The sequence below is a fragment of the Leptosomus discolor genome, chromosome 17 (genome assembly GCF_034619465.1).
Source record: "Leptosomus discolor isolate bLepDis1 chromosome 17, bLepDis1.hap2, whole genome shotgun sequence".
Classification (NCBI taxonomy): domain Eukaryota; kingdom Metazoa; phylum Chordata; class Aves; order Leptosomiformes; family Leptosomidae; genus Leptosomus; species Leptosomus discolor.
The window spans coordinates 1,490,604-1,513,154 of record NC_141407.1 but is presented as its reverse complement, the minus strand read 5'-3'; the positions used below and the strand labels follow the sequence as shown (position 1 = coordinate 1,513,154).

At 42.1% G+C, this 22,551-nt stretch overlaps 1 protein-coding gene across 1 annotated transcript in view; it reads right to left on the bottom strand.

The window, feature by feature from the left end:
• Positions 1-22,551, bottom strand: part of PHF20 (PHD finger protein 20) — a 75,853-nt gene that overhangs the window by 45,223 nt on the left and 8,079 nt on the right. The window contains exons 3-10 of the mRNA XM_086474521.1: positions 21,096-21,210; positions 14,706-14,877; positions 14,406-14,490; positions 13,571-13,650; positions 8,260-8,647; positions 7,744-7,851; positions 6,599-6,775; positions 5,648-5,821 (exon numbers count right to left, since the gene is read on the bottom strand). Coding sequence (XP_086330647.1) covers positions 5,648-5,821; positions 6,599-6,775; positions 7,744-7,851; positions 8,260-8,647; positions 13,571-13,650; positions 14,406-14,490; positions 14,706-14,877; positions 21,096-21,178 — 1,267 coding nt within the window. The 5' untranslated portion in view covers positions 21,179-21,210. The remainder of the gene's footprint in view (positions 1-5,647; positions 5,822-6,598; positions 6,776-7,743; positions 7,852-8,259; positions 8,648-13,570; positions 13,651-14,405; positions 14,491-14,705; positions 14,878-21,095; positions 21,211-22,551) is intronic.

Sequence of the window (22,551 nt, the reverse complement as noted above, 5' to 3'; positions counted from 1 at the left end):
GCTGCAAGATAAACAGCTGCTCCCTCAGACTGGCTGCAAAGGTAACATGTTTCTCCTTAACTGAAACCCAAAGCTAAAAGTGACAAAATTAGAAAAACCCGTGGTAAGTGTAAGACAAATGGAATCCCTGATGCATGTCTATGCAAATAAAAAAAAAAGTAATCTTGAGAGTTCTGAGAAACACAGCTACAAACACTGTAGCAGATCTGTACAAAGCAAAGGCGCCTCACCTTTAAAGTCAAAATCAGTTTGTATAAGAGTAAACCACATGAACAGCTGTAGAGTGCTTCTAAGCCTGTTTTCAGATACACAAAACAGAGCTTTAACTGGCTGCAAAAATTTGCCAACAGACTGCCACCTGCTTTTTCGAAAGACAACTTGATTTAGTGAAACCCTAATCACTAATTCTGGTCCCTAAACATTAGGGGAGCCAAAAATCAGAGAAGAGGATTTTTGTCCTCTAGTAAATGTAATTAATCAGAACTTTTCTGAAAATTTTAAAAGAGGAACTTAAGTTTTGACAAGCAATGCTATATTGCCCTTTCAGATCACATTAGACATACAAGTTTTAAAACATAACAAGCATGTCAACACTCCAAATGGTATTTGCTGTTACAAATGTCTGCAACTAGTACAAATCTTGAATTATCTACCAACCAGTGACTGGGAAAACACTTTTTAAAAAGAGCGGTTTTGTCCTTAAAAATTCCTGATATTCAAATATATAAAAATCATGTTCTTCCTATACACCATGCAAGTTAAAACTAGTACTGTCAGGCTGCACCACTCACCCATGACAAAAAACCACTAATACACCACACTGAAAAAAATGAAGGTTACTAATTTCATCATGTTTTGTAGTATTCTCCTACAGGAAGAGAATGAATACCCATCTTGTGACTAGAATTGAAGCCTACAAGCAAATAAAAAAAGTTAGTACTGGGTTAGAACGTTGCACATACTCTAAGTCTGAGAAGTTACCCCTGACCTTGGCTTCCATGCTTTATTTTGTGGGAACTTGTATGGAAGAAACACTCCTTTTTTCCACCCACACAACCTGCTCTGACAACATACTTCTCCCCTTTCCAAACCTTGAATCTCTAATACACATGGGCAGCCTGGGAACATAACCGCTTGACACACAGTTATGAGTACTTGGAGAGATGTCCACCTGCTCCCTTGATAATTACCCACGAAATAAGTCAACTCAGTTTTCAGCCTACAGCACCAGGTCTTTTTAGGACACCATGCTCAGACTCTAACAACCCCTGCCCGCAAGAGCGGGAAGCCACTGGTGATCTGATCGGTTCTCAGATCCCACCCAAGAGGCCTCTCGCCTGCTGCGCACAAGCTGCTCCCAGGTGAAAGCCCAAGCCCTCGGGCAGCTTGTCGGCACTGGCACATACAGGCACGATCCCACAAGTACAACAGGAGCACGTACAGGGAAACACAGATCTCCTGGTAACTACAGACGATTTATCCACAACAGGATCTATGGATTTTGAAACTCTCGTATCAACAAACCACTCCTTAATAACATTTTTAACGTTGGTTAAATATGGAAACGTAGATTTTTGTACTTGGGTTTCAAGTGACAGCATTTACTCAAAAAGACCCTGTACAGTTCTTATTCCTCATCCTGAAGGTTTTTCTCCAATAAAAACATCTGTTTACCACATCTGGATGTCCACCTAGGTGTATGTCTGGCATTTCTGCTGTTAAATGAGATGGCTTCAATTAAATGGAGCAAATTCTCGCTCAGAAGCATGACTTTTGAGACACCACCACAGTGCTGACCTTCAGGACAGAACTCAGAGTGAGTGCCTACCGCTTGATTAACTTTAATCCAGCTGACTCAAGTACCGGCAGAAGTGCCAGCGACAAGAGCCCACAAGCTGTACCAGAGGCTTTGGGTAGGCCAGTGAACCAAGTCACATTCCCACAGCTTGACTGCTTGTATCCAGCGAAGCAACCTCAGAAGGCCACATCAGCATGACTGACATCACACACGGAGGTATTACACATTCAGCTGGAATTCTCCCCAGTTTTAAGCCCAAATTACAAATGTTCAGCAATATATATAGTAGGAATTCAGTGGGAAGTGGCAATAAAGGCAAAAGGTATCCAAAGGGATCATAGCTTTTTTTGAACTCCCAATGGTTCAGCTGCACACCAGGACTGTACTGGTGTCCTGCCCCATCTCCATGCTGCCAAAATTATGCTCCCCAAATGCTGAAAAAGCAGAATTGAGCATAGTACCTTATAAATTTCATGTGTACAAGTGAATTCCTCTCCCTGCTTCCTCCCTTATAAACACAGCAGCTCACCCCAACACATATTATACAAGTGCAAGGGGATAAACCAAGGCAGTTGTAAACTGCATCTGTAATCTGAATCAGAATGTAAGTACACAAGTAGAGAAAAAAAAAAAAATCTGCTGGTGTTTCAGTTTAACTTAAATCCTTAAATCTGTCCATCATTTCCCTAAACTGGAAGAAGTTTCCCCATCAGCAACAAATACACAGAGAAGTAACGTTTTTACACAACGAAGCCTGTTTTGTCTATTTGTTCTTTCGTATCACTAGAAGTGATTTGTTTCCTGTAACCCCTAACGCATACTGCTGAGTACGTACTAGCTCTCACTACATTACAGCCCTCAACTCAGATTCCCCAAACTCCTTTTTTTAAAAGAAGCCTTCTCTGAGGATGACCACACAGCTACAACAACATCCCAGTTCACGTACACCAGTAAAAACTTCTAAAATGCCTGTGATGGCATAGTTACTTGAAACTAAGACACTGTGAAACATCCTGAAAAGCTTCGCATCCTAAATGAGTACTTAAGTTAGAAAACAGATGCCCTTGCAGGAGTCATTTTTCAACAGTGTCTGACCACTAAGCCCAAAGCTTTGTGATTACACATGTTACGGTACCAAGCAAAATCTCCCTTTATTTCTTGAGAATATTCCATGACTACTTCTGGATTATTTTACAAAGGCTATGGCAGGACATGCCTTCTTTACACTGCATTAACTGTTTGAAAGAACATCTAACCATTAACACAGTTTTTCCGTACTGTTAATACACTTTTCTTTCAAAAAGCCAAGATTTACCATTCTCCAAATTCTCAGACCTTATCAAAGTTGTGGTTTGTCAATCTGTAGTTCAATGAGTACCTCCAAAAGAGGATACAAAAGATGTGTCATCTTAAAAACACTACACTTCAAAACGAAAATTCGCAGGAATTTACAAAACAAAAGGCTAAATAGTTGTCAGCTAAAAAAACCACAGCCCACCACACTTTAAGAAATGCAGCAAGTCTGCCATGCAAGATCAAGTTAAAAACATTTCATCATACTGTTTTCCTACATAAAGCACGTCCAAAAGGTGACTGTATCCACTGTAGTGGAAAGCTTTGCCATACCTTCTATTAAACAGTTTGTCTGAGGCTGAAAAGTGAGTATTTTCAGGTATGCTAAAAATTCTTTCAGTTTTTAAAACTGCTACGACCTGCTATATCTCTTAGAAGAGCTGTCTCTAAGGTACAAGTCCTGCACACCACCTCAGAGTAGTTCAGCTCCCTGTACCCTTCTGGAGCCATGCCTGTACCTGCACACCTTCTCACACGCCTAAGACTGGGGTCACACCAGCCACCACGCTTTCTGCTGGCACGAAGCACAGGATTCCAGACTCCAGAAGCACCACTGCTTTTTAGCATTTCTTTGCACTCCCAGTGACACAAGTGCCTGCAGTCTTTCTGCTAAGAACTCCAGGGACATCTTCCAGAGATCCACTGAAGGCAGAAAAACAAATTAATGTTCCTTTACGGCTACAGCAGACAGCCCCCCCCCCGCCCTTGCAAAATCTACTCCAGGGTGAAAATCTGCAAACAGGACATGGCTGTTCATCTTAACAAAACTACATTCAGGGATGCCTGTTCAGTTTCAAGGGCATCTTGGAGGAGAGGAACTTCAAATTCAAAAGGGAAGAGCTACAAAGCACAGCACTAGCTGCTTACATTGCTTCTAACAGGCAGGGCACCAGTTTAGCTAACCTGGACGGCAGACTGTTACACCAGTACCTGACCAGTGCTTGTGAGGAGCTTCACCAGTTGTCAGCACATGAACTTAAGGAAACCAGCAACGTTGCACTTCAATTACTCAAAGGATTCAACTTGAACTTTCAGGTGTATATTAAATTGGTTCTACCTGCTACAACAGTGGGAGGAACAAATTCGTAGCCACAGGAAGGAGCATCACTTTTTTACATCCTTCCTTTGCTTCAGAGATTTGCAGGCAGGCTGTCAGTATCAATAGCTCATGTACTCAGAGCTAACACAGAGAGGAATGGCACTTCCTCGGCACTAGAGAGTTTATGTTCTGTTCAGGTACAACAGCCAAACAGCAGTTTTGCCTTCATTAGCCAAAACAAGCTACAACCCAACAGTTAAGAAAAGTTAAACCCAAAAGTTTACACACTGAGGACACAGCAGCAAAAAGAATCCACAGCCAGTCCAAATCTTCTGAACTCACTGCCATAATGTAGGGAAGGAGAGGTACGGTCCCAACACACATCAGCTGAAAAGACTACGGATATACCATAGGTAGAATACAAGTGGATATATCATCAGCCTAGTTAGGAAGGAGAGCTAGATCAAGAGAGCTCTAATTTTTAAACAGTAAAAGACCACTTGCACATCTGAGCAAAGGAAAAGAGGTAAATTCCTTCCTGCCCTGAAGGTGCAGATCAGTGGCAAAGGGAGAGGACATTTCATTTGTACAGTGACATGAGAGCGGGTGAAAGAGGACACATGCAAGCAGGGGGGTAAATTTGGAATAACCAATGAACAGGATGAAAGCTAGCACATACAGATTACTACAGCAATACTGAGCAACTGTAAATCCCTCTAAATGCTCTGTTGCACCTAACATTAAGCTTCTCTGATAAAGCATAAACTAGGGTATCTGTAGTTCAAGTTTCCCCAGTTACCTGCACATACAAGTATTACAAGTTACAACAAAATCACAGGATGGCACTGTTTTGGCATAGTCTACCACCTGTATAGGAAATTTTAATTTGGAAAAGCAAATATGTGCACTCCCCAGGTAGGAGAAAATAGAATATATACATTATTAAGACAGACACTGAAATGTCATGTCTGAACTATTTCATAAACTTGCACTAAAACCTCTAAATAGCCTAGGGCTTAAGGATAACAGAAGCTAAAACATAAGGATATAGAAATGCACAATCACGAATCCCAAACATCAATGCTACCATATACCTGCAACACAGAAGTGATAAAAGAACATGATCTTTTAAGATGTTAGTCCAACTTAATCCAGACTTAAACCCACTAAATTATAACCTGAAAACAAGCATTTGTTAACTTCACCATTCACATGCTAAAAATATTACACCCAGTCATTTAAAAATTATGATTTCCACTTTCTGGAAGATTGCTGTCAATCTCCAAAGCATAAGATCAAAACTGAGTCCATAAGGAATAAAAATGTGCATTTCCCCCCGTGGTTAACATTGTAATAGCACACAATTTTTGTTAGCCACACTCGTAAGAGGATGAAACACCTGGCATCAGTTGCCTTCAGAAAAGCATCAATATCAAATATGAAATCAAAATTTGAACCTGTAGCAGCAGAAGGTTCTTGAGTTCTGACAGTAAGAGAGGAAGGCTCGGTGTCTTCAACTTTTTCTTCCTGTAAACTGGCATCTGTACCAAGCGCTGTGCTATGGGATGTGTTTCCAGGAGATCCTTGTTCACTGAAACTTTGGTCAGATTCAAAAGGAATTTCTAACTGGACTAGAATGGAGGAAAAAGTTTTCATTCAGTAAAATGCACACAGAAGCATATTCCAGAACACAGATATGTGTGTTCATCACGTTACAGTGGAGACAAACATCCATCCATGCTCAGACTGCTTGCTCTTCTATTAATACAAAATTAAGTTTTTACAACACAGCTACCTGCAGCAACCCTCTAAATTTATAGCTGCTTAGAAACACACAGGCTCCTAACTCTTTATCGCCTAAAATGGGACAGGTCTCCTCAAACCATTACCAGAGCTCCCCCTGGAAGGGAAAGGCAGTGAAGCACAGGGCAGAAAGAGAGAGCATTATCTCCACCCAGTCTAAGAATAAAAGCATCCTGTTTTTAGTGTTCAACAAGAGGATTAAGCTCTAAGTTTAGCATTTGGATTACTTCTTCAATCTAAAAGCGTTAAAACTTTGCAATTACCTCATTTTCACAAGCATCATCTGCATCCCTTAAAAGAAGAAAACAAAACCAAGCACCACAACATTTCCTTTAAATCATTTTACAACCTATGGAGCTCTCCTTTTGCAAGGCCAGTTATCCCTCTACTGGAAAAGTTCCCACCACACAAGGGAAATGCTAGGGCTACTGACGGAGATTGAATCAAAAGCAAAGGGCAATCAGAACACAGAGAGAGATATAAACTTTCCTTGAGTTTCCCCTGCACTGCTGATGAAATCAGGTTTTAATTGCAGATACAGTGCCTGCAACAACTAGTGGCTGCCATGCCACCACAAATCCAAAGTATATCAGGAAGCTGCTTACCCTTCTCAGATTCCTTTTGGTTAGATACCGCCTCTTTCAAAGGCTGAATTTCTGTTGAAGTTGTGACGTGATCTGTACTTAAAATCTCTTGGCTAATACTAGACGAGAGTCTTGAAGATCGTCTTCTGATCTGGTCTCTTTCAGGGTTATCTGGAGAGTTCTTCAATTTTTCCTGAGCTGGAACAGACAAATGTAATGGTACCATGCAGCTACAGGATTACTAAATAGCTCACAAGCAATCTTTAAAGATCTCCCCTCCCAGTGACCATTTGAAAGTGTGTTTTTTAAGGACTGAGGTTAATAGCAGAAGGCCCAGTGATCAGACCTCTCTGTAAAAGCTGCAATCATATTAACAATTACAAATAAACAGAAGAATAGAGCAAAAGCCTATCTAGGTGTCTCAACTTTTTGTTTTAGTAACAGATTTGAAGTAAGAATACAGATCAGTATCTTACTGGTAAAACACTGCTTTAAACAGCAACCGTCCCACAGACATAACTAATACCAGAAGTTATACAGACAATTAGACAACTTCGACCCTAAGCTGTTTAACATATGCACACTGAAGTTTTAAGGCTTCGTGGTCCTAAGGAAGGGAAAGACAGCCTTCTTCAGATCTTCACCTCCTTGTTCATGACACTACTATAGAGAATATCATTTTCTTTCCTCATCCACACACTCAAGTTCTTGAACATCACTACACAGTATATCAAGATGAAATAGAAGCTATTAGACTGCAGCAGCATGAATATTTATCCACTATTAAAGTTTCTTTGCTAAGCAACGTGGTAGATCCTCCATCTAGTAACTACAGAGTTTCTACAACTAGAAAAAGGCTTTTATAACCTTCTGCATATCAGAAGCAATATAATCACTGCCTCCCTTACATCTGTGAACTTCTGCATCAAGACTCTCAGCTTGTGGCTCCTCTACCCAAACCCAGCTTCCAAGACTTAGGAGGGAATTTCAGCATGACAATGCTACATACCAACAGCCAATTTGAAAAAAACCAAACAAACAGGTACTGCATTTCAGCTATTTTATGTATCACAGTTAATACTACAGACTTTTTTTTCCCCTTCAATGAAGCTATAAGAACTTACATGTACAACCACTGTGAGAGTGGAGTAACAAAAAATACTCACACAAGTTTTTTTCAATCCTGGGACGCTTCGATGGAACTTCACCTCCTTTGGGTATTTTCCGACGTCTTAACTCCAAAGTTATGGGCTGCAGTGTCTGAGAACTTTGCTCTATATATTTAGATAGAGAACAAAAATTGACTGGATATGAAGCTGCAAAATTCTTTAAAACATAAATTCCCAAGCCTCACAACTTAAAATACTGTACTTGCATAAATACAGTTTCACTTGGCTTTCTGAAGTCTACATATCTGCATTTAATCATACTGCAGACAGGTTTTACAGTATATGAGGATTACTTACCTAAATCTAATCTCTGACCAAACCACTGAAGCTCCAAACCTGACTAACAAGTTTGTTGTCAGCTGTCCTAACCAAGCCTGAACAACAGGTGAGTTGACTGTTTTTTACAAGTTTCTAGAGACTTAGGCTGTGAAAGAGAAAGATACTTTTCATTTCTTTAGGTAAGTTTAGAAAGGTTTTGATATGTGGCTTCAACATTTAAATTCAGCTACATACCTGTTGGAGGTGTTATCGGCGGTCTTCCACGCTTTCGTTTAGTTTCTTTTGCGTTTTCCTGTGGACTCTTTACATTGTCATTCTCAGGCTTCTTCTCAATTTCTGTATCTACTGAATATTCCATATCATTCTCTGATATATTCTCTTTATCTTCTTTTCCATTCTTAGATATATTCTTCTCTGAGACCTTGCCTTTTTCTGAGATGACTATCAATTTTCCTTCTTTATCAGGTTGCTTAACTCTTTTCTCAGTCTTTAATGTCTTTTCATCCTTGTCTTTCTTTGCATTACCTGTTGCTTTCCTCTGTTCTTTAAATTTCTCCCGCTTTTCAGGAGATGACAGAATCTCATTACCTCTTTCCTTAGGCTTAGCATTACCCACAATATTCTAGAATAAAGAGAATGAGATACAAAAATTGACTTACTGCAATCTGAAAGTCCTTTCCCACTTTTGTATTTAACACACTTGCATCCTTGTCCAATTTTCCCAGCGATAAAAGTATATACCCTATTGCAACCACAGATTAAAACTTAGAGGCATTTGAACTATTCAAGGCCCCACACAGCTTCAACAGGACAGTGCAACAGATTCACTCTTTTCACAGCTCAATGGCATAAGAGATTTGCTGTTTCTTCATTCCCACGTGCAGGTTAGGTCCATACTAGCTTGTGCAGTACTACTGAAAGCCTACTTGGGACACTGACAAAAGAGTGGGAGTGAAGAGCACAGAAAAGGGCAAACAGCTCAGTCACTTGGATGCAAAAACTGTTTTCCTTTCACAAAAGTGTCTCATTCAAAATAGACCAGTATTTAGCTTGTAATTAGCACTGTTACTGAAACATGCTAAGTACAGAGTCACGTAAAGCAACCGCAATCACCAACCTCATCAGGAACTACATGATGTTAAAATCTACATATTGAAATTTAAAAACAAAACTTTAAACTTTGTCTTTCTGTAATTTGTGTTCAGTGTGAGAAGACACAAAAATCCTTAATGCTCCCTTGCCAGCAAGCTATCAATAACTGTAATCTCATTTCCCCATTGTTGTTGTATCGCAACACCAAAGCAGGAAGAACACCCCTGTATCAACAAGTCACTGCCACTCTATGTACTTTCCCTTTTGTGATCAAGTTTCCTAGAACACCACCTGGGGCAGAAGCTGATTTTGTTTTCTTCCGCTTTCCAATGATCCAGCTACAGGCTGTCCCCTGAGTTCTCTGCTCTAATGGGAACACAAACCTTCTAACTTCATGCCTAGATTAATAATTTATATTTGGTTGTGCGTCAACATTGCCTTGAGTTGAACTAACCTCCCTCTTCCCATTGCCTAATAACCTGAAGCACTAAAGAACAACCATACTCCTTTCAGCCATAGCTCTGCAAGGCACATGTAACGGGTTTGTGTGTGCGGGGCAAGGTTTTGGTAGCGGGGGGTTACAGGGGTGGCTTCTGAACAAAGCTGCTAGAAGTTTCCCCTATGACAGATACAGCAGTGACAGACGGCTTTAAGACGGACCCGCCGCTGGCCAAGGCCGAGCCCATCAGCAACAGTGCTTTCACCTCTGGGAGAATGTGTTTAAGAAAGGGAAAAGTTATTGCGCAGCAGGAATTGCAGCGAGAGAAGAGTGAGAATATGGGAGAGAAACAGCCCTGCAGACACCAAGGTCAGTGTAGAAGGAGGGGCAGGAGGTGCTCCAGGCGCCGGAGCAGCGATTCCCCTGGGGCCTGTGGTGAAGACCACGGTGAGGCAGGCTGTCCCCCTGCAGCCCATGGGCAGTGGAGCAGACGACTGCCTGCACCCCGTGGAGGACCCCATGCTGGAGTAGGTGGATGCCTGAAGGAGGCTGTGACCCCGGGGGAAGCCTGCACCAGGAGAGAGAGCAGCCCACACTGGAGCAGGTTTGCTGCGAGTGACCCCATGGGGGGGCCCATGCTGGAGCAGTCGGTTCCTGAAGGACCGCACCCTGTGGAGGAGACCCACACTGCAGCAGTTCATGGAGAACTGCAGCCCCTGAGAAGGACTCACGCTGCAGAAGTCATGGAGGACTGTCTGCCATGACAGGGACCCCACACTGGAGCAGGGGAAGCATGTGAGGAGCCCTCCCCCTGAGGAGGAAGGAGCTGCAGGAACAGCAGGGTGATGAACTGACCGTAACCCCCATTCCCTGTTCCCTCCCTGTGCCACTCAGGGGGGAGGAGGGAGAGAAATCAGGAACAAAGTTACACCCAGGAAAGAAGGGAAGGGTGAGGGGAAGGTGTTTTAAGATTTGGTTTTAGTTCTCATTACTCCTCTCTGAGTTAATTGGTAATAAAGTACATTTTCCTTTAGTTGAGTCTGTTTTGCCCATGACAGTAAGTGCTGAGTGAGGTCCCTGTCCTTATCTCAACCCTACAAGCCTGTTGTTATATTTTTTTTCCTCTCCCCTGTCCTGTTCAGGAGGGGGAGTGATAGAGTGGCTTTGGTGGGCACCTGCCATCTGGCCAGGGTCAACCCACCTCAGCACAAGCTGAAACTTTGAACAAGGAGCTCGTTTGCATTTTACCATCGCTGTTTGATACAGCACGTTATGCCCCCTACACAGGGACAGTTATCACTGTCATTAAAGAAAAGACCACCAGCTTACATTGCTCACCTCAAATCAGGTGGGTTTGGGGCTTTTTTTTTTTAAGAACAGCTAAGATGAGCCACATGCGTCTTCATGGCTACCGCCTCTCCTACTGATGAACAGGAACAAGTCACTTTTCCTTCACTGCCAGCATGCTGCTACATTAGTGCTGTGCCTGAATCCACACCTTCAGCAACTCAACATTCACAACTGAACCTTGACCTCTGCAGTGGCTCAAGTATTTTTTTTTTCCTAACTTTACTTCTGATTGTGTAAATGGAGCTCACTAGGAAATTCTCCCTTTATGCTTTTTCATGCTAAAAGACAGAACAAAATGTTCTGGGATAACTTATCCTCTTGTGCTAGGAGAAATCTTCCCAGCCAGTGGTTAAATGCAGAAGAAAATTTAAACACTTTTCAAAACCTACCCAAAGCTATGCAGAAACGTGGAACTCCCTAAAGGAGACACAAAATATTTTGCCTTTCTTATGCAGAATATTTCTTAAGATTGTTCAGCTTCATGTATTTAAGGTCAAATACGGTAGAAGTATTTCTCGGCGCAATGAGGATTCTTCAGGTAGTTCCCTTGTGAGTACTAGTCAACCCTCAACGGGGCACAATAATTACCATTTGAAAGCTATTAAAAGCACTGCCGTGGTTTAAGCCCAATCAGCCAGCAATAAAAGCCCCCTGCAGCCACTCGCTCACCCCTACCCCGCTCATCCCTACCCTGTCCCTTGAGGGATGGGGAGGAGAAAATACAACCAAAAAGGCTTGAGGATCAAGACAAAGGACAAGGAGGGCTCACTCACCGGCAAAAGACAGACTCAACTTGGGGATAACAACATACATTTAACACAAACAACCACCACCAAGGATAATGAGAGATATAACCAGGTCTTAAATACAACACACACAGCCCTCACTCCTCTGCTCTTCCCGGGCTCAGCTCTGCTCCCTCTTCGCCCCCGGCAGTAGAGGAGGCAGGGAATGGGAGTCACAGCCCGTCCCGCACAAGGGGTCTCCGCTGCTCCTTCCCCCGCAGGCAGAGGGGCCCTCGCAGCCCTCCCCTGCCCCACCGCGGGGTCCCTCTCCCGGCAGACATTCCTCCTCCGACTGCCCCAACGCGAGTCCTTCCCGTGGGGCCGCAGCTCCCCAACCCGCCCCAGCGCGGGGCCCTCCCGGCGCTGCCGCCCTCCCACCGACCGGCGGCTCCAGTGCGGCCGCAGTCGCGGCTGCTCCGGGCCCGGGCCCTGCTCCTCCGGCCCGGGGCCCTCCGCGGGCTGCAGGGCGACCTCTGGGCCACCGGGGGCTGCAGGGGCTCAGCCGCCACCCCCCCGCGGGCCGCAGGGGAACCCCTGCTCCGGCACAGCCCCCCTCTGCTTCCTCACTGACCTGGGGTCCGCAGGGCTGTCTCCCTCCCATCCCCCTTCGCTCACCAATACAGACAAAGCAAAGCGAGCGACCGCTTCTTTCACTCTTCAACAGTTATTCACAGAGGCACCATTACCCTGGTGTCGCCCAGAGGCAGGTCCGAAATTGGAGCCGGGGGAGCTTCTGGAAGCCTCTTACAGGAGCTGCCTCTGTGGCCCCCTCCCCATCACCAAAACCGCGCCAAAACCCCGCCAGACACCGACCCACCATAAGCGCTTTGGGGCAAATCTGAAACAGTTTTCCCTCCCACCCTGGCAGATACACAAATATGGAGACCTCCAAGGAACAGAGTGTCTCTTCACAACAGGGACAGATTTCCATGTAGCCGTTCACATTCATTGTTGGAATCGGGTGGCTTCAATTTCTTTGCACAAACTTAAAGAGTTCCAGAAAAATAAAGCTAGAAGGCATGACTAAGAACACAGGCTACAGCTACCACACAGGAATGTGTGGCAAGATCTCAAATTTAAAACCATTCCTGTAATGAAAATTGTTCTGCAGCAGGTACTTAAGTTTTAACGAAATTACACAGAACTAGAACTTGTCAGCCTTTCCTATAAAGTGCCCACACATGAACACTCAAGGACAAAGCAGCACTTCCTCCTTTTCACCACGAGCAGGGCAAGGTTGGGGTTTTTTTTTTTTTGGTTGGTTGGGGGGTGGTTAGGGTTATTTTGTTGGTTTGGTTGGGGTTTTTTTTGAATGGCTCACTACTACTTTCCATCACAAGCTGAAGGGTCAGTAGAATAGCCAAACCATAGAAGCAAAAAAAGCTTATCTTCTGAAAGCTGTGAGGTAAAGAGATTACTAGACAGATTCCTTAAAAGTCTCAATACAATCAAGTAATTACTTCGGGAAAGAATAGTTTCAGTCCAACTCCATAGTTCCCATCCCCTGATTTTCAAGACGCATGTATTTAAACTAATCTTAAACAGGTGAAACAACAAAAGTGTGTTTCAATAACCTACCACTAGCTTTAGTATGTACATTCTGAATCTTCCAATGATTTTCAGAAAACTTGTGTATATCTATATATGCCTATGATTTCTTTAGTTCAAGAGGCTCATTCATGAGAACATAAACCTGAGCGCTCTGCAAATCAAACCATGAAGACTCGCGTAACCTTTTCATTTTAATGGATTTTATTTCAGATGTATTGTATGTTAGCAATAGAGATGCTTCATTTATTTCGTATTTTATAATTCATCAAATCTAGTCACCTGAACAGTCAGTTTTAGAATACACAAGTAATATGAACACAATGCTTACCTGATCTTTGGAAAAAGCTTTGACGTGAATGTTTTTGACAGTCTGAACTACACCATCATAAAATTTCACAGTGTACGTACCTAAAATTTGAAAATAAGGCATTAGAGTTTAAAGGTCAGAAGTTTAACAGACCATCTGCTGACAGCTCCAATACTCGAGGTGCTTATTTAGCTCTAGATAAAAGCTGCCTTATCCGTTTTGTTAGAAACTGCAACAGCAGAGGTCTTACCACAGGCCAGGTGAGGGAGAAACAGTGAAGTTACCAAAAATAATTATGGTAAGCATGAACGTGCATGTCTAAGCTCAGAGTTCCTCCTTCAATACACTTTCCTCACAAAACCCAAAAATATTTTTGGTGGAATATTCCAACAGATAATTACACAGACTTTTTCTCCTTGATCTTACAGCATACAGTTAATCTAAAGAAAGCACAGCACAAGAACAAGTCCTTCATGGTTCCTCACCCATATTCAAAAAGAAGCTTGGCTATGTCTTTTTTTTTTTCTTTTTATTTGTAAAAGTTTTTCACAGCTCTGACACTAGTTTTACTGCTGTTACATGCATCTCTAGACAATGAACTTAAATAACTTTTCCCAAATACGTACTTAAAGCAACTACTGACTTGATATCCCAGCAGAAAGTTCTTTTACCTCATGAAAAGAATAAGAGGTTAGGTTAAAAAAGTTGATGTCAGACTAAAACTTATAATTGAAAATAAAACTTTTCACAGTTGCCTTCTGTCTGCTGTGCTATCTCTCCACCTAAGCAAAAAGGTTAGAATACCATTAGAAATGGATTACTAACAAGTACGACAAAACAGAAAGTGACTCCTTACCATCTTTGTTAACAGAAGTAACTTTGGCTGGATAGAAGCGACAATCAGACCAGCATGCCAATACCTGATCATTTATATGAAATCCCTACAAGACAGCAGTTAAAAGCGTTTTCATCTGAGAATTACTGAAAAATACAACTTCATTAAAATATCAAAATGATTAGTTTTCCAATATTTAAAATAAATCATAAAACTTATACAGCATGCAACACAGCAACAGTGAAGCATTTTAATGGTCGTAATTCATACAACTGCACATTAAACAGTTACATACTCAAATGTCCTCTGTTTGCTACTTACTGCACAACCTTCTTCCTCATGTAATCCTTCTTTCCTTAACTGTATTTTCTCTAAGGGACGCAAATAAGGACTGTCCCAACAAAACCATTCATCGTATCTATGGTTCCAGCGTTTGAAATGGATAAGTACTCTTCCTTCTTCATAATCAATTTCTTCAATGTGAGCTGGATACCTGGTCAAAAGGTAGATTAAAATATTTCCATTAAGAACAAGGTAAGCCATCTCAGCCGCTAAACTCCAGTACAAAACATGACACAAATGGAGCCTTCTCTGCATGATTAAAGCACAATATCTGAAGACCTGCTTGATCAGCTGTGATGGGGAACTGAGTAACTACACCTAACAACCTTTAGTTTCTGCAACCATAATATTATTTGATGTATCACTTGTGTAAGCAATAAAGATGCTACACAATGACTAAGAGCTCAGCACAGGACAAATCCCAAAACTGAACAAAGGCAAACATCACCTGCAGGAAGAGAGGACAACTAAAGAGTTCTTAGCCTGGGGTGGAAAAAAAGGATAACTAGCGATCAAGAAGTCAGAAAAACCTTCCTTAAACCTAGAAGTTCCACATATTCACAAAACCGATAGCTTCAGCTCCCTCTTATAAGGAGTAACACCTGGAGGTCAATACACTCACTTCTCTCAGAGATACCTATCAACAGGAATCGTGAATCATCCTCCCAGTGTAACACCAGCAGTCTAACAGGCATGCTAAACCTAATTTAAGTTTCAGGTTCTCGAAGTTAAATTTCATCTGCAAAGTCCTGGGACTTTTAAATAAAAATCTCTTAGTGTGTTACAAGTACAGGAATCTGAGATGAATCAAATTCAGTTGCTGCTATTCAGAAAGATCTTATAAACTATGCATTTCTTTAATTGCATTGGTAATTTGTAACTTCAGTCAGAATCACGCCATACTTCACTACCCCAACTGAAGATCACATCCCAAGTATTGATGTTTTCCCCTCCACAATAATAGTGCCAGGAGAAAAATCTTCACTTGTTGGTGTTTTCTGTTATTCACAGAAGAAAGGCAAGGCCCCACTGAATTCCTGAACAAAGGGCTGAAGAAAAAAAACCCCAAATCTAAAAGTGTTCCTTTACCTGATAAATCACACTTAAAAGATAGAACAAGTGGTAGAAAGAAATGGCATCTTGAAAGGATCAAGCCTGATGCCAAGACAAAACCTAGACGTGTCAGAATGAAGGCTTAAATGCAACACAGACTACCCTTCTACAATCCTACACGTATGAAAAGCTATCTACAACTGAAATTCTTCAGCAGATCTGAGAGATGTCCAATCCTGACTTATTCAAAGAGAGCTACAAATAGGCCACGCTAGAGACTCACACTGCAACCATAGACTAAGGCCCTGCCTAACACTCAACATCACACGCCTCAAGCTACGCCATTAGTTCATCAAAACACACGCAGCAAAGGCTGTGGAGGAGAGGAAGACATACGGGAGATACTTATAGCAGGGACATCTCTTAACTGGTTACCAGCTTCCTAGGAAGGAATTAACTTCCTTCATGTGACAGTCGACATATTTCATACTGAGGTAACCCCAAGCACTGCCCTGCACAGGTTCGCGAGGGAGGAATATTCAGTCTTTCCACATAGAACAACACAGTTTTATTAAACGCAGTTTATCCCTAGGTACCTCAGCAACTGCCTGTCACTAAGTACAGGTAACGACAAAAATCAGTATCCAGTTCCCTACAAGGTGCAGCAAAAACGGGTAGGAATTCTCAGATCCTCTCAACAAGAGACCAGCCAGAAGGACATTTTTGCCATCAGGACTGCAATGGGCCTAGGGCTTGTCCAGATTCTCAAAGATCAAGAGAGAAGCTGATAGAAATGACAGAGTACTGACTCAACATTAAGCTAACGATCTCCTCCATGCAGATAAACACCTCTGTAACCACATTCAATTCACTAACTTTCTCCCACTGCAGAGACATACGCTTAAGTGACAAGAGCCAACTAACTCGACGATGTTCCCTGCTTCATACCCAGTAAAACGAGCAAACTTTTCCACCAGAGGAACCATCATCCCAGAACCATGCACCAATATCACCTGCACCTATCCCACCTCACCTTCTAAAGGCTCCTTTTGGGGGAGAGATGCTGCTTTATCTTCAAGAAAAACACACCTGACAAGACCAAATTTCAGCCCAGTTGAGGGTCAGCGTGGGTGAACTGGAGCTCTCAGCCAGCTCCTGGATAACATGCTACAAAGTCTAAACAAATCTCTTTCTGAAGCAACCAACATCAGCAAACGTATGTTCAGCGCTCTTGACTGGAAGAGTAAACCTCTAATAATCTGTGCTAAATGTATCCACAAACTTTGACAGCCCCTTCCCTGACACCACCTTCCTTTCAGATACAACACACAGCATTGGCAACTTCAAAACAAAGAAGAAAAGTTAACAGGTTCTCCACAGCTCTGAGCACCACACCTCGACAGCGTAAGCTTCCTTCCTCCAACATTTGTACCCTAGCCTTCAAAGTGTTGAGCAAGCATGCCACATCAGAAGGCACAAGTCCTCACAGATCTATACAGAAGAGGATATCCTCACACAAGCACCAAAAAAGCCTGTGAACGTGCCAAGGGGTTGAGGTAACTTAAAAGAAATTCAGTCTTGTTTATCAAGAAAACATACTATGGGAGAATACACAAAGTGAAAGGCCAATAGCTGAAGCCTGGCTACAGCCTGGAGAAGAGTAAAACCGCCATGTGTCCAGGCATGATCCAGCACATCCAGCCCCAAAGCACAAAGGAAGCATTTAGCTGACTCTGTGGGTTTTCAAAACAGCTAACTGATCCGGGGTAAGAAATTCCCAACCAGTAGTGATTTGAATATTTATCTAACACACTGTGAAAAACAAGCTGAATCAGACACAACTTCTTGCAATCTATTGGGAGGCCAAAACAAGTAGTTTCCCATCTCAACTCAAAAAGAATGCTGAGCTTGTACCTTTCAACACCTCATGCACTGGCTAAACAGCAAGGAAAAACTTCCAAGGTGCCCAAAATGCTGGCATTAGCTTTGATAAGAACCCAAGCAACAATCAAAAGCTCAAACAGCAAAACTCTCAACAGACACGGGTTAGCAATGACTGGCAGCTTCAGACTACTGCTGTCAGAGCACAGCAAACAACATGAAAATAGGCTTCTTATAGACACAAGTGTAAAACCACCCTCTTCTGGGAAGAGATAACTATCTGGAAATTCAGAATCAGAGTGCTGACTGAAGGAGTTCCTATTTCTTAGTCCTGAACTAGTTTGTCTCCCTTCCTATATACCAAAATGGAATTGCTGTAAATCCCCTCTCTCTTGGAGCTCGGAAGGGACAAGCTTACTGCAGTCAAAGCAATGCTGAGAGGAAAGGAAACATCTAGGAGAACCGATACTATCAAGGACAACAGCTATGGGGCTTCACCTTTTCAGTACTGAGACAAAGTCCCAACAGCATGAGCAATTAAACTCATGGGACTGACAATCTAAACCTTAAACAGGGTAGTACAATACTCTTAACAACACTAATCTTGTTTTCAAGAGTCTCAACCAGAATAAAAAAAAAAAAAAACAACCTCTTCATATCTATTTACTCAGACAATAGACAGAACTCGAAGAGGTGTCACCATTTGCTACTGCAGAGGTCCAATGCAGAGTCATCTTTTCGGTAAGAGAGGGTGTCTGCAGTTAACCAGCTCTGAAGCGTTCAAATGATCCAATGTAAAAAGTTTCAAGACCTCAGTTCAGCTGGGACAGTGCGCGCCTGTACATCGCTGCAGCTAGTATCTGGGACCTCTTCACGTAGGACTGCACTGCTGGAGCAGTCCCTCTACTCCACCCTCTGAACTGCAGCACTGTACCAACAGACCTTTCAGCATGCACTGAGGCACTGCCCAATGGACAGAGCTCTGCCCCTTTAGTGCCCTGAGGTCAGACACTGTCACAAGTCTTTCATGACAGTTTCGATGCATGAACCAAGCCCTAAGAACTAAGCCAAGCACCAAAAGTATTCACTAAACTCACTAGAGTTTGAGCCTAGGAGGTGACAGACAACTAGTGCACTTCCAATACATTTTGATTCCAGATAAAACAAAGCAACCTTTGCTAAGAGCTCTAAAGGTACAAAATTCACTTTGCACTTTGGCAAAGAGTAGACTCTGCATTGACTACTCTGCTGGCACACACAAATTTTTTTCCTCTTCAACAGGGTTGGCATCACATCCAAACACCCTGAAAGTTCTGAACTAGCATTTCAGAGTACAAGCCACTGCCAAGAAAGGCAGGTAAACAGGGCTCAGATTAAATACTTTCCAAAGGACTACTGTCATTTGAGAAGCAATACTGGCCCATGAATTGACTGGTGCACTTGGTACTGAGCACAGAAATGAAATCCAGCTCCCAATCAAACAGGAGGCTTCTGCCTACATTTGTGCCAACATAGCAACAAAAGCACACACAAGAAAAGCTTGGACCTCTGAAGGTCCAGCACTGGGAAAAGCAAGTATCAGCAAATGGAAAGTTTTGTAGTCCCACAAAAGGAGCGCATCGCTACCACATCACAGTGGCCCTGTTCACACAGTGGCAGGCGAACATAGCAGGGGAAAAAAGTCTGCTGTCCTCTACAAACCCACACCTGATGAGGTATGTCAGTCTGTCACCACTGATATTGCTAAGAGAAAATAAGCCCGCAGCTCTTACAGATTTTGGTTCACAAACCCTGAAAACAGAAATACACACAGATCACCAGTCAAGGAAACATGGACTTTCTGGCCCACATTTCAGAACCTTAGCAAAAAGAACAACACTTTCAGAACTGGAGAGATAATAACTACGTTGTGAGATCAAAGAGTTGCAAAACACTGCACATAAGACAGGTCATTTAAGATCAAGTGTTTTTAACAACCAAACAACATGGGTAGGATTTAGACATGCAACATATCCAAAATTCAAATTTAAGCCAAGGGATATGTGGAAAGTATAGTGGGTGTTGAATTCTCCCTCCTAAAGTTCTCCCATGTAAGGCCTGTATATGCCCATACTTTGAGATACTGTTGTGTCCGAACACGTCAGAAGACAAGTCACAGACACAAGTTATCAGCCTTACTCCAACACAATCGATACTGAACTACATCTTTAATAAGCCTACATTACAGACAGGATAAGAAATCTCATTTTTGTAGGTGTAATTATTTTTTTTTTCTGGTAAATAAAGCTCAAGGACATGGAAGATGCACGCAGATTCTAATCAAAGCCCTACCTACCCAACTCTTGGTTACACAGGAAAGCAAACATAACATGCAAGTATGATTTAAAGTTCGTACTTCGTGTTCTCTCCATGAAGAACTATGTTTACTCATTTTCACAATTCCAATCCCCTTGTACTTGGAAAGTAGAGAAATACTCTGCATGCAGTCAAGATGGTTTGGAACAAGTCCCCTGTGTCTAAGGTAGTGCTCCATCCCGCTGGGATGTCCAGATGGTTTTCAACACTGTGACTTCTGCACACTTCACCCGCAGGTTCCAGAGCCTAAAGTACAGTCGTGTCTAACCCACACAGACTCTTAAAACAGAAGTCAACTATAGCTGATTTCAGGAGAGAGAAGATATCTTAAGGAGTGAAAACCAAATTAATTCCTGTATTTAAGTAGTCTTTGATTCCAGTAATTTTTATTGTATGCCTCATTCACTGAGCACTATTAAATGCTAACTTTTGAGCTGACTTCCTAAAATGAACAGAGGTAGAAGGCTCAAAGTTAGCCCAAGTAACTTTTAGGCCCTTTTTCCACCTTCCTACTGCAGTGGTTAGTCAGGAAAAGTGTTCTTCCTCCCAACTGAGGCCTGCAAGACAGGCTCCAGAGCAGACTTCTTAGCATGGCATGTGTTTCCACATCCAGTTCTTTAATTCTAAAGCTGACCACCCTCAAATGAGCACAGGCCATAACAACGTCAATCAGCCTTTAAAGCCTATGAATTCACAACAGCAGTGGGAAAGGAAGTAGCGATGAACTACCTTGGCTACTCTGCACTGCACAAGATTTGTCTCTCTGTAACGCCTGCTCTGCAATCTGTGTATAGCACAGAACTTAAAGCGTGAACTCAGGAGTACCAGAGTCTCAAGTCTCACTGGATTTAGGAGTAGTCCTATTTCTCAGACACAGACAGCACCAGTACACTACTTTTTAAGGGCCAGCACAACATAGCAGCACCTATCGCCCATTTCAACCACTGGTATACAAACTTTTATAAATTAACTAGTTTCCTACAAACGAACGACCAGGACTCTAAATATTGTATCAATACAAAATGTTTGAGATATTAAAGACTTAGAGTTAATATAATATGAATGGTTTTAAAAAAATACCAGTTTTTTAATCTGTCACGGGCTTCCAACTGGGCTCCCACCTCAAAGTTGATCCCTCTTCTATTCGGAGGATGTTTTGTCATTTTGTAATATCAACACTGCTGATTTTATTCCCCTGAAAAATGCAATTAAATATCAATCACTAATCAAGACATACACAAAATAAGCTTATGCACCACAATCCCCAAAAGCTGTATGTTAAGGGACCTCTGTATTTCTGGTTTGCAAAGTAATTGGGGCAATTATCTCTTAAACAAGGGTTCCCAAGTGACAGTGCACAGAATCATTCCAAAAATGTGTTCAAAATGGTAGCTACTGGACCGTGAAAGATTGAAGCTCAACCTTTGTCCATCAGTCTGAGTTCCAGGTCAATTAAGAACTCTGCAGCCCAATGTTCACTCACAACTGAGATAGAAGTTTCATAATATTCTCTCCCCCCTCCTGGTTTGATGAAAACAAGTAATCCAGTAAACAGGAAGTGAGAACACTATGTCACCTCATCGCTACAAACGCCACAGAGTTCAAAGACGTTAGAAATACATAGTTTCTTTAACCAATTTTAGAAGACAGTCTATACTGCTTACATAGTTGCATCGCTTTCTTTCCACTTCTCCACCACTTTAACCAGAAAATAAAAATAAGTCTCATTAAGACATGTTTCCAATAGATAATATAAAGGTTTAAGAAATCTTGCCAAAGTAGTTTCTCTCAAGGTACACTTAGTGGAAAGCCTGATCAGGAGCTATTTTTCCCAAATTCTTGTCGTTTCCCACAATTCTAAGACACAAATTATGATCCATTTCTGTAGTCTTCAAGCTCACCAGATCCAAAAATACAAGTTAGTTTTATTCAATACTGTCCTCCTTACAGTAAGCCTGTATCTTGAAGATTCAATTAAAGATACATAAAATGGCCCCACGTTAAATTAAAAACAAAACAAAACCACCTTCTAGTCTTACACTACAAGAATAAGGAGATATGCACAGGCAATAGAAATTAAGCAGCAGCATTTTGGTTCACACAATGCATAAACAGCAACAATATCAACTGAGCTGCATCTATAAAAGGAATAACATTATTTTATGAAGAACGATTCTAAGTACTTCAGAAATCAAAGATCTTTAGGAAAGTCATAAAGCTTCTGTCACAGGGAAAAGCTACTCCATCAACACACTTTTTAAACCAGGCCATTTGCCAAGGGCTGGCCATGAAGGCACCCCCACCACCTCGACTATCATAACCACACTGCAAAGAAACTTCTCTACCAGAAGATGATCTGCTATCTTCCTCCAAAGCACTGCTTTTAGACTTATCTTCACTGCTGTTAAAGCAGCCTGCAATGGTGTGGAAAAAAACCCTGCTATTGTCAGTAAGCTCAACTCTCAACACAGTTATTCGCACCAAAAGCAAAAATAGTTTAGCCACCTAGGAACTGAGAAACATTATGAGTTACTTT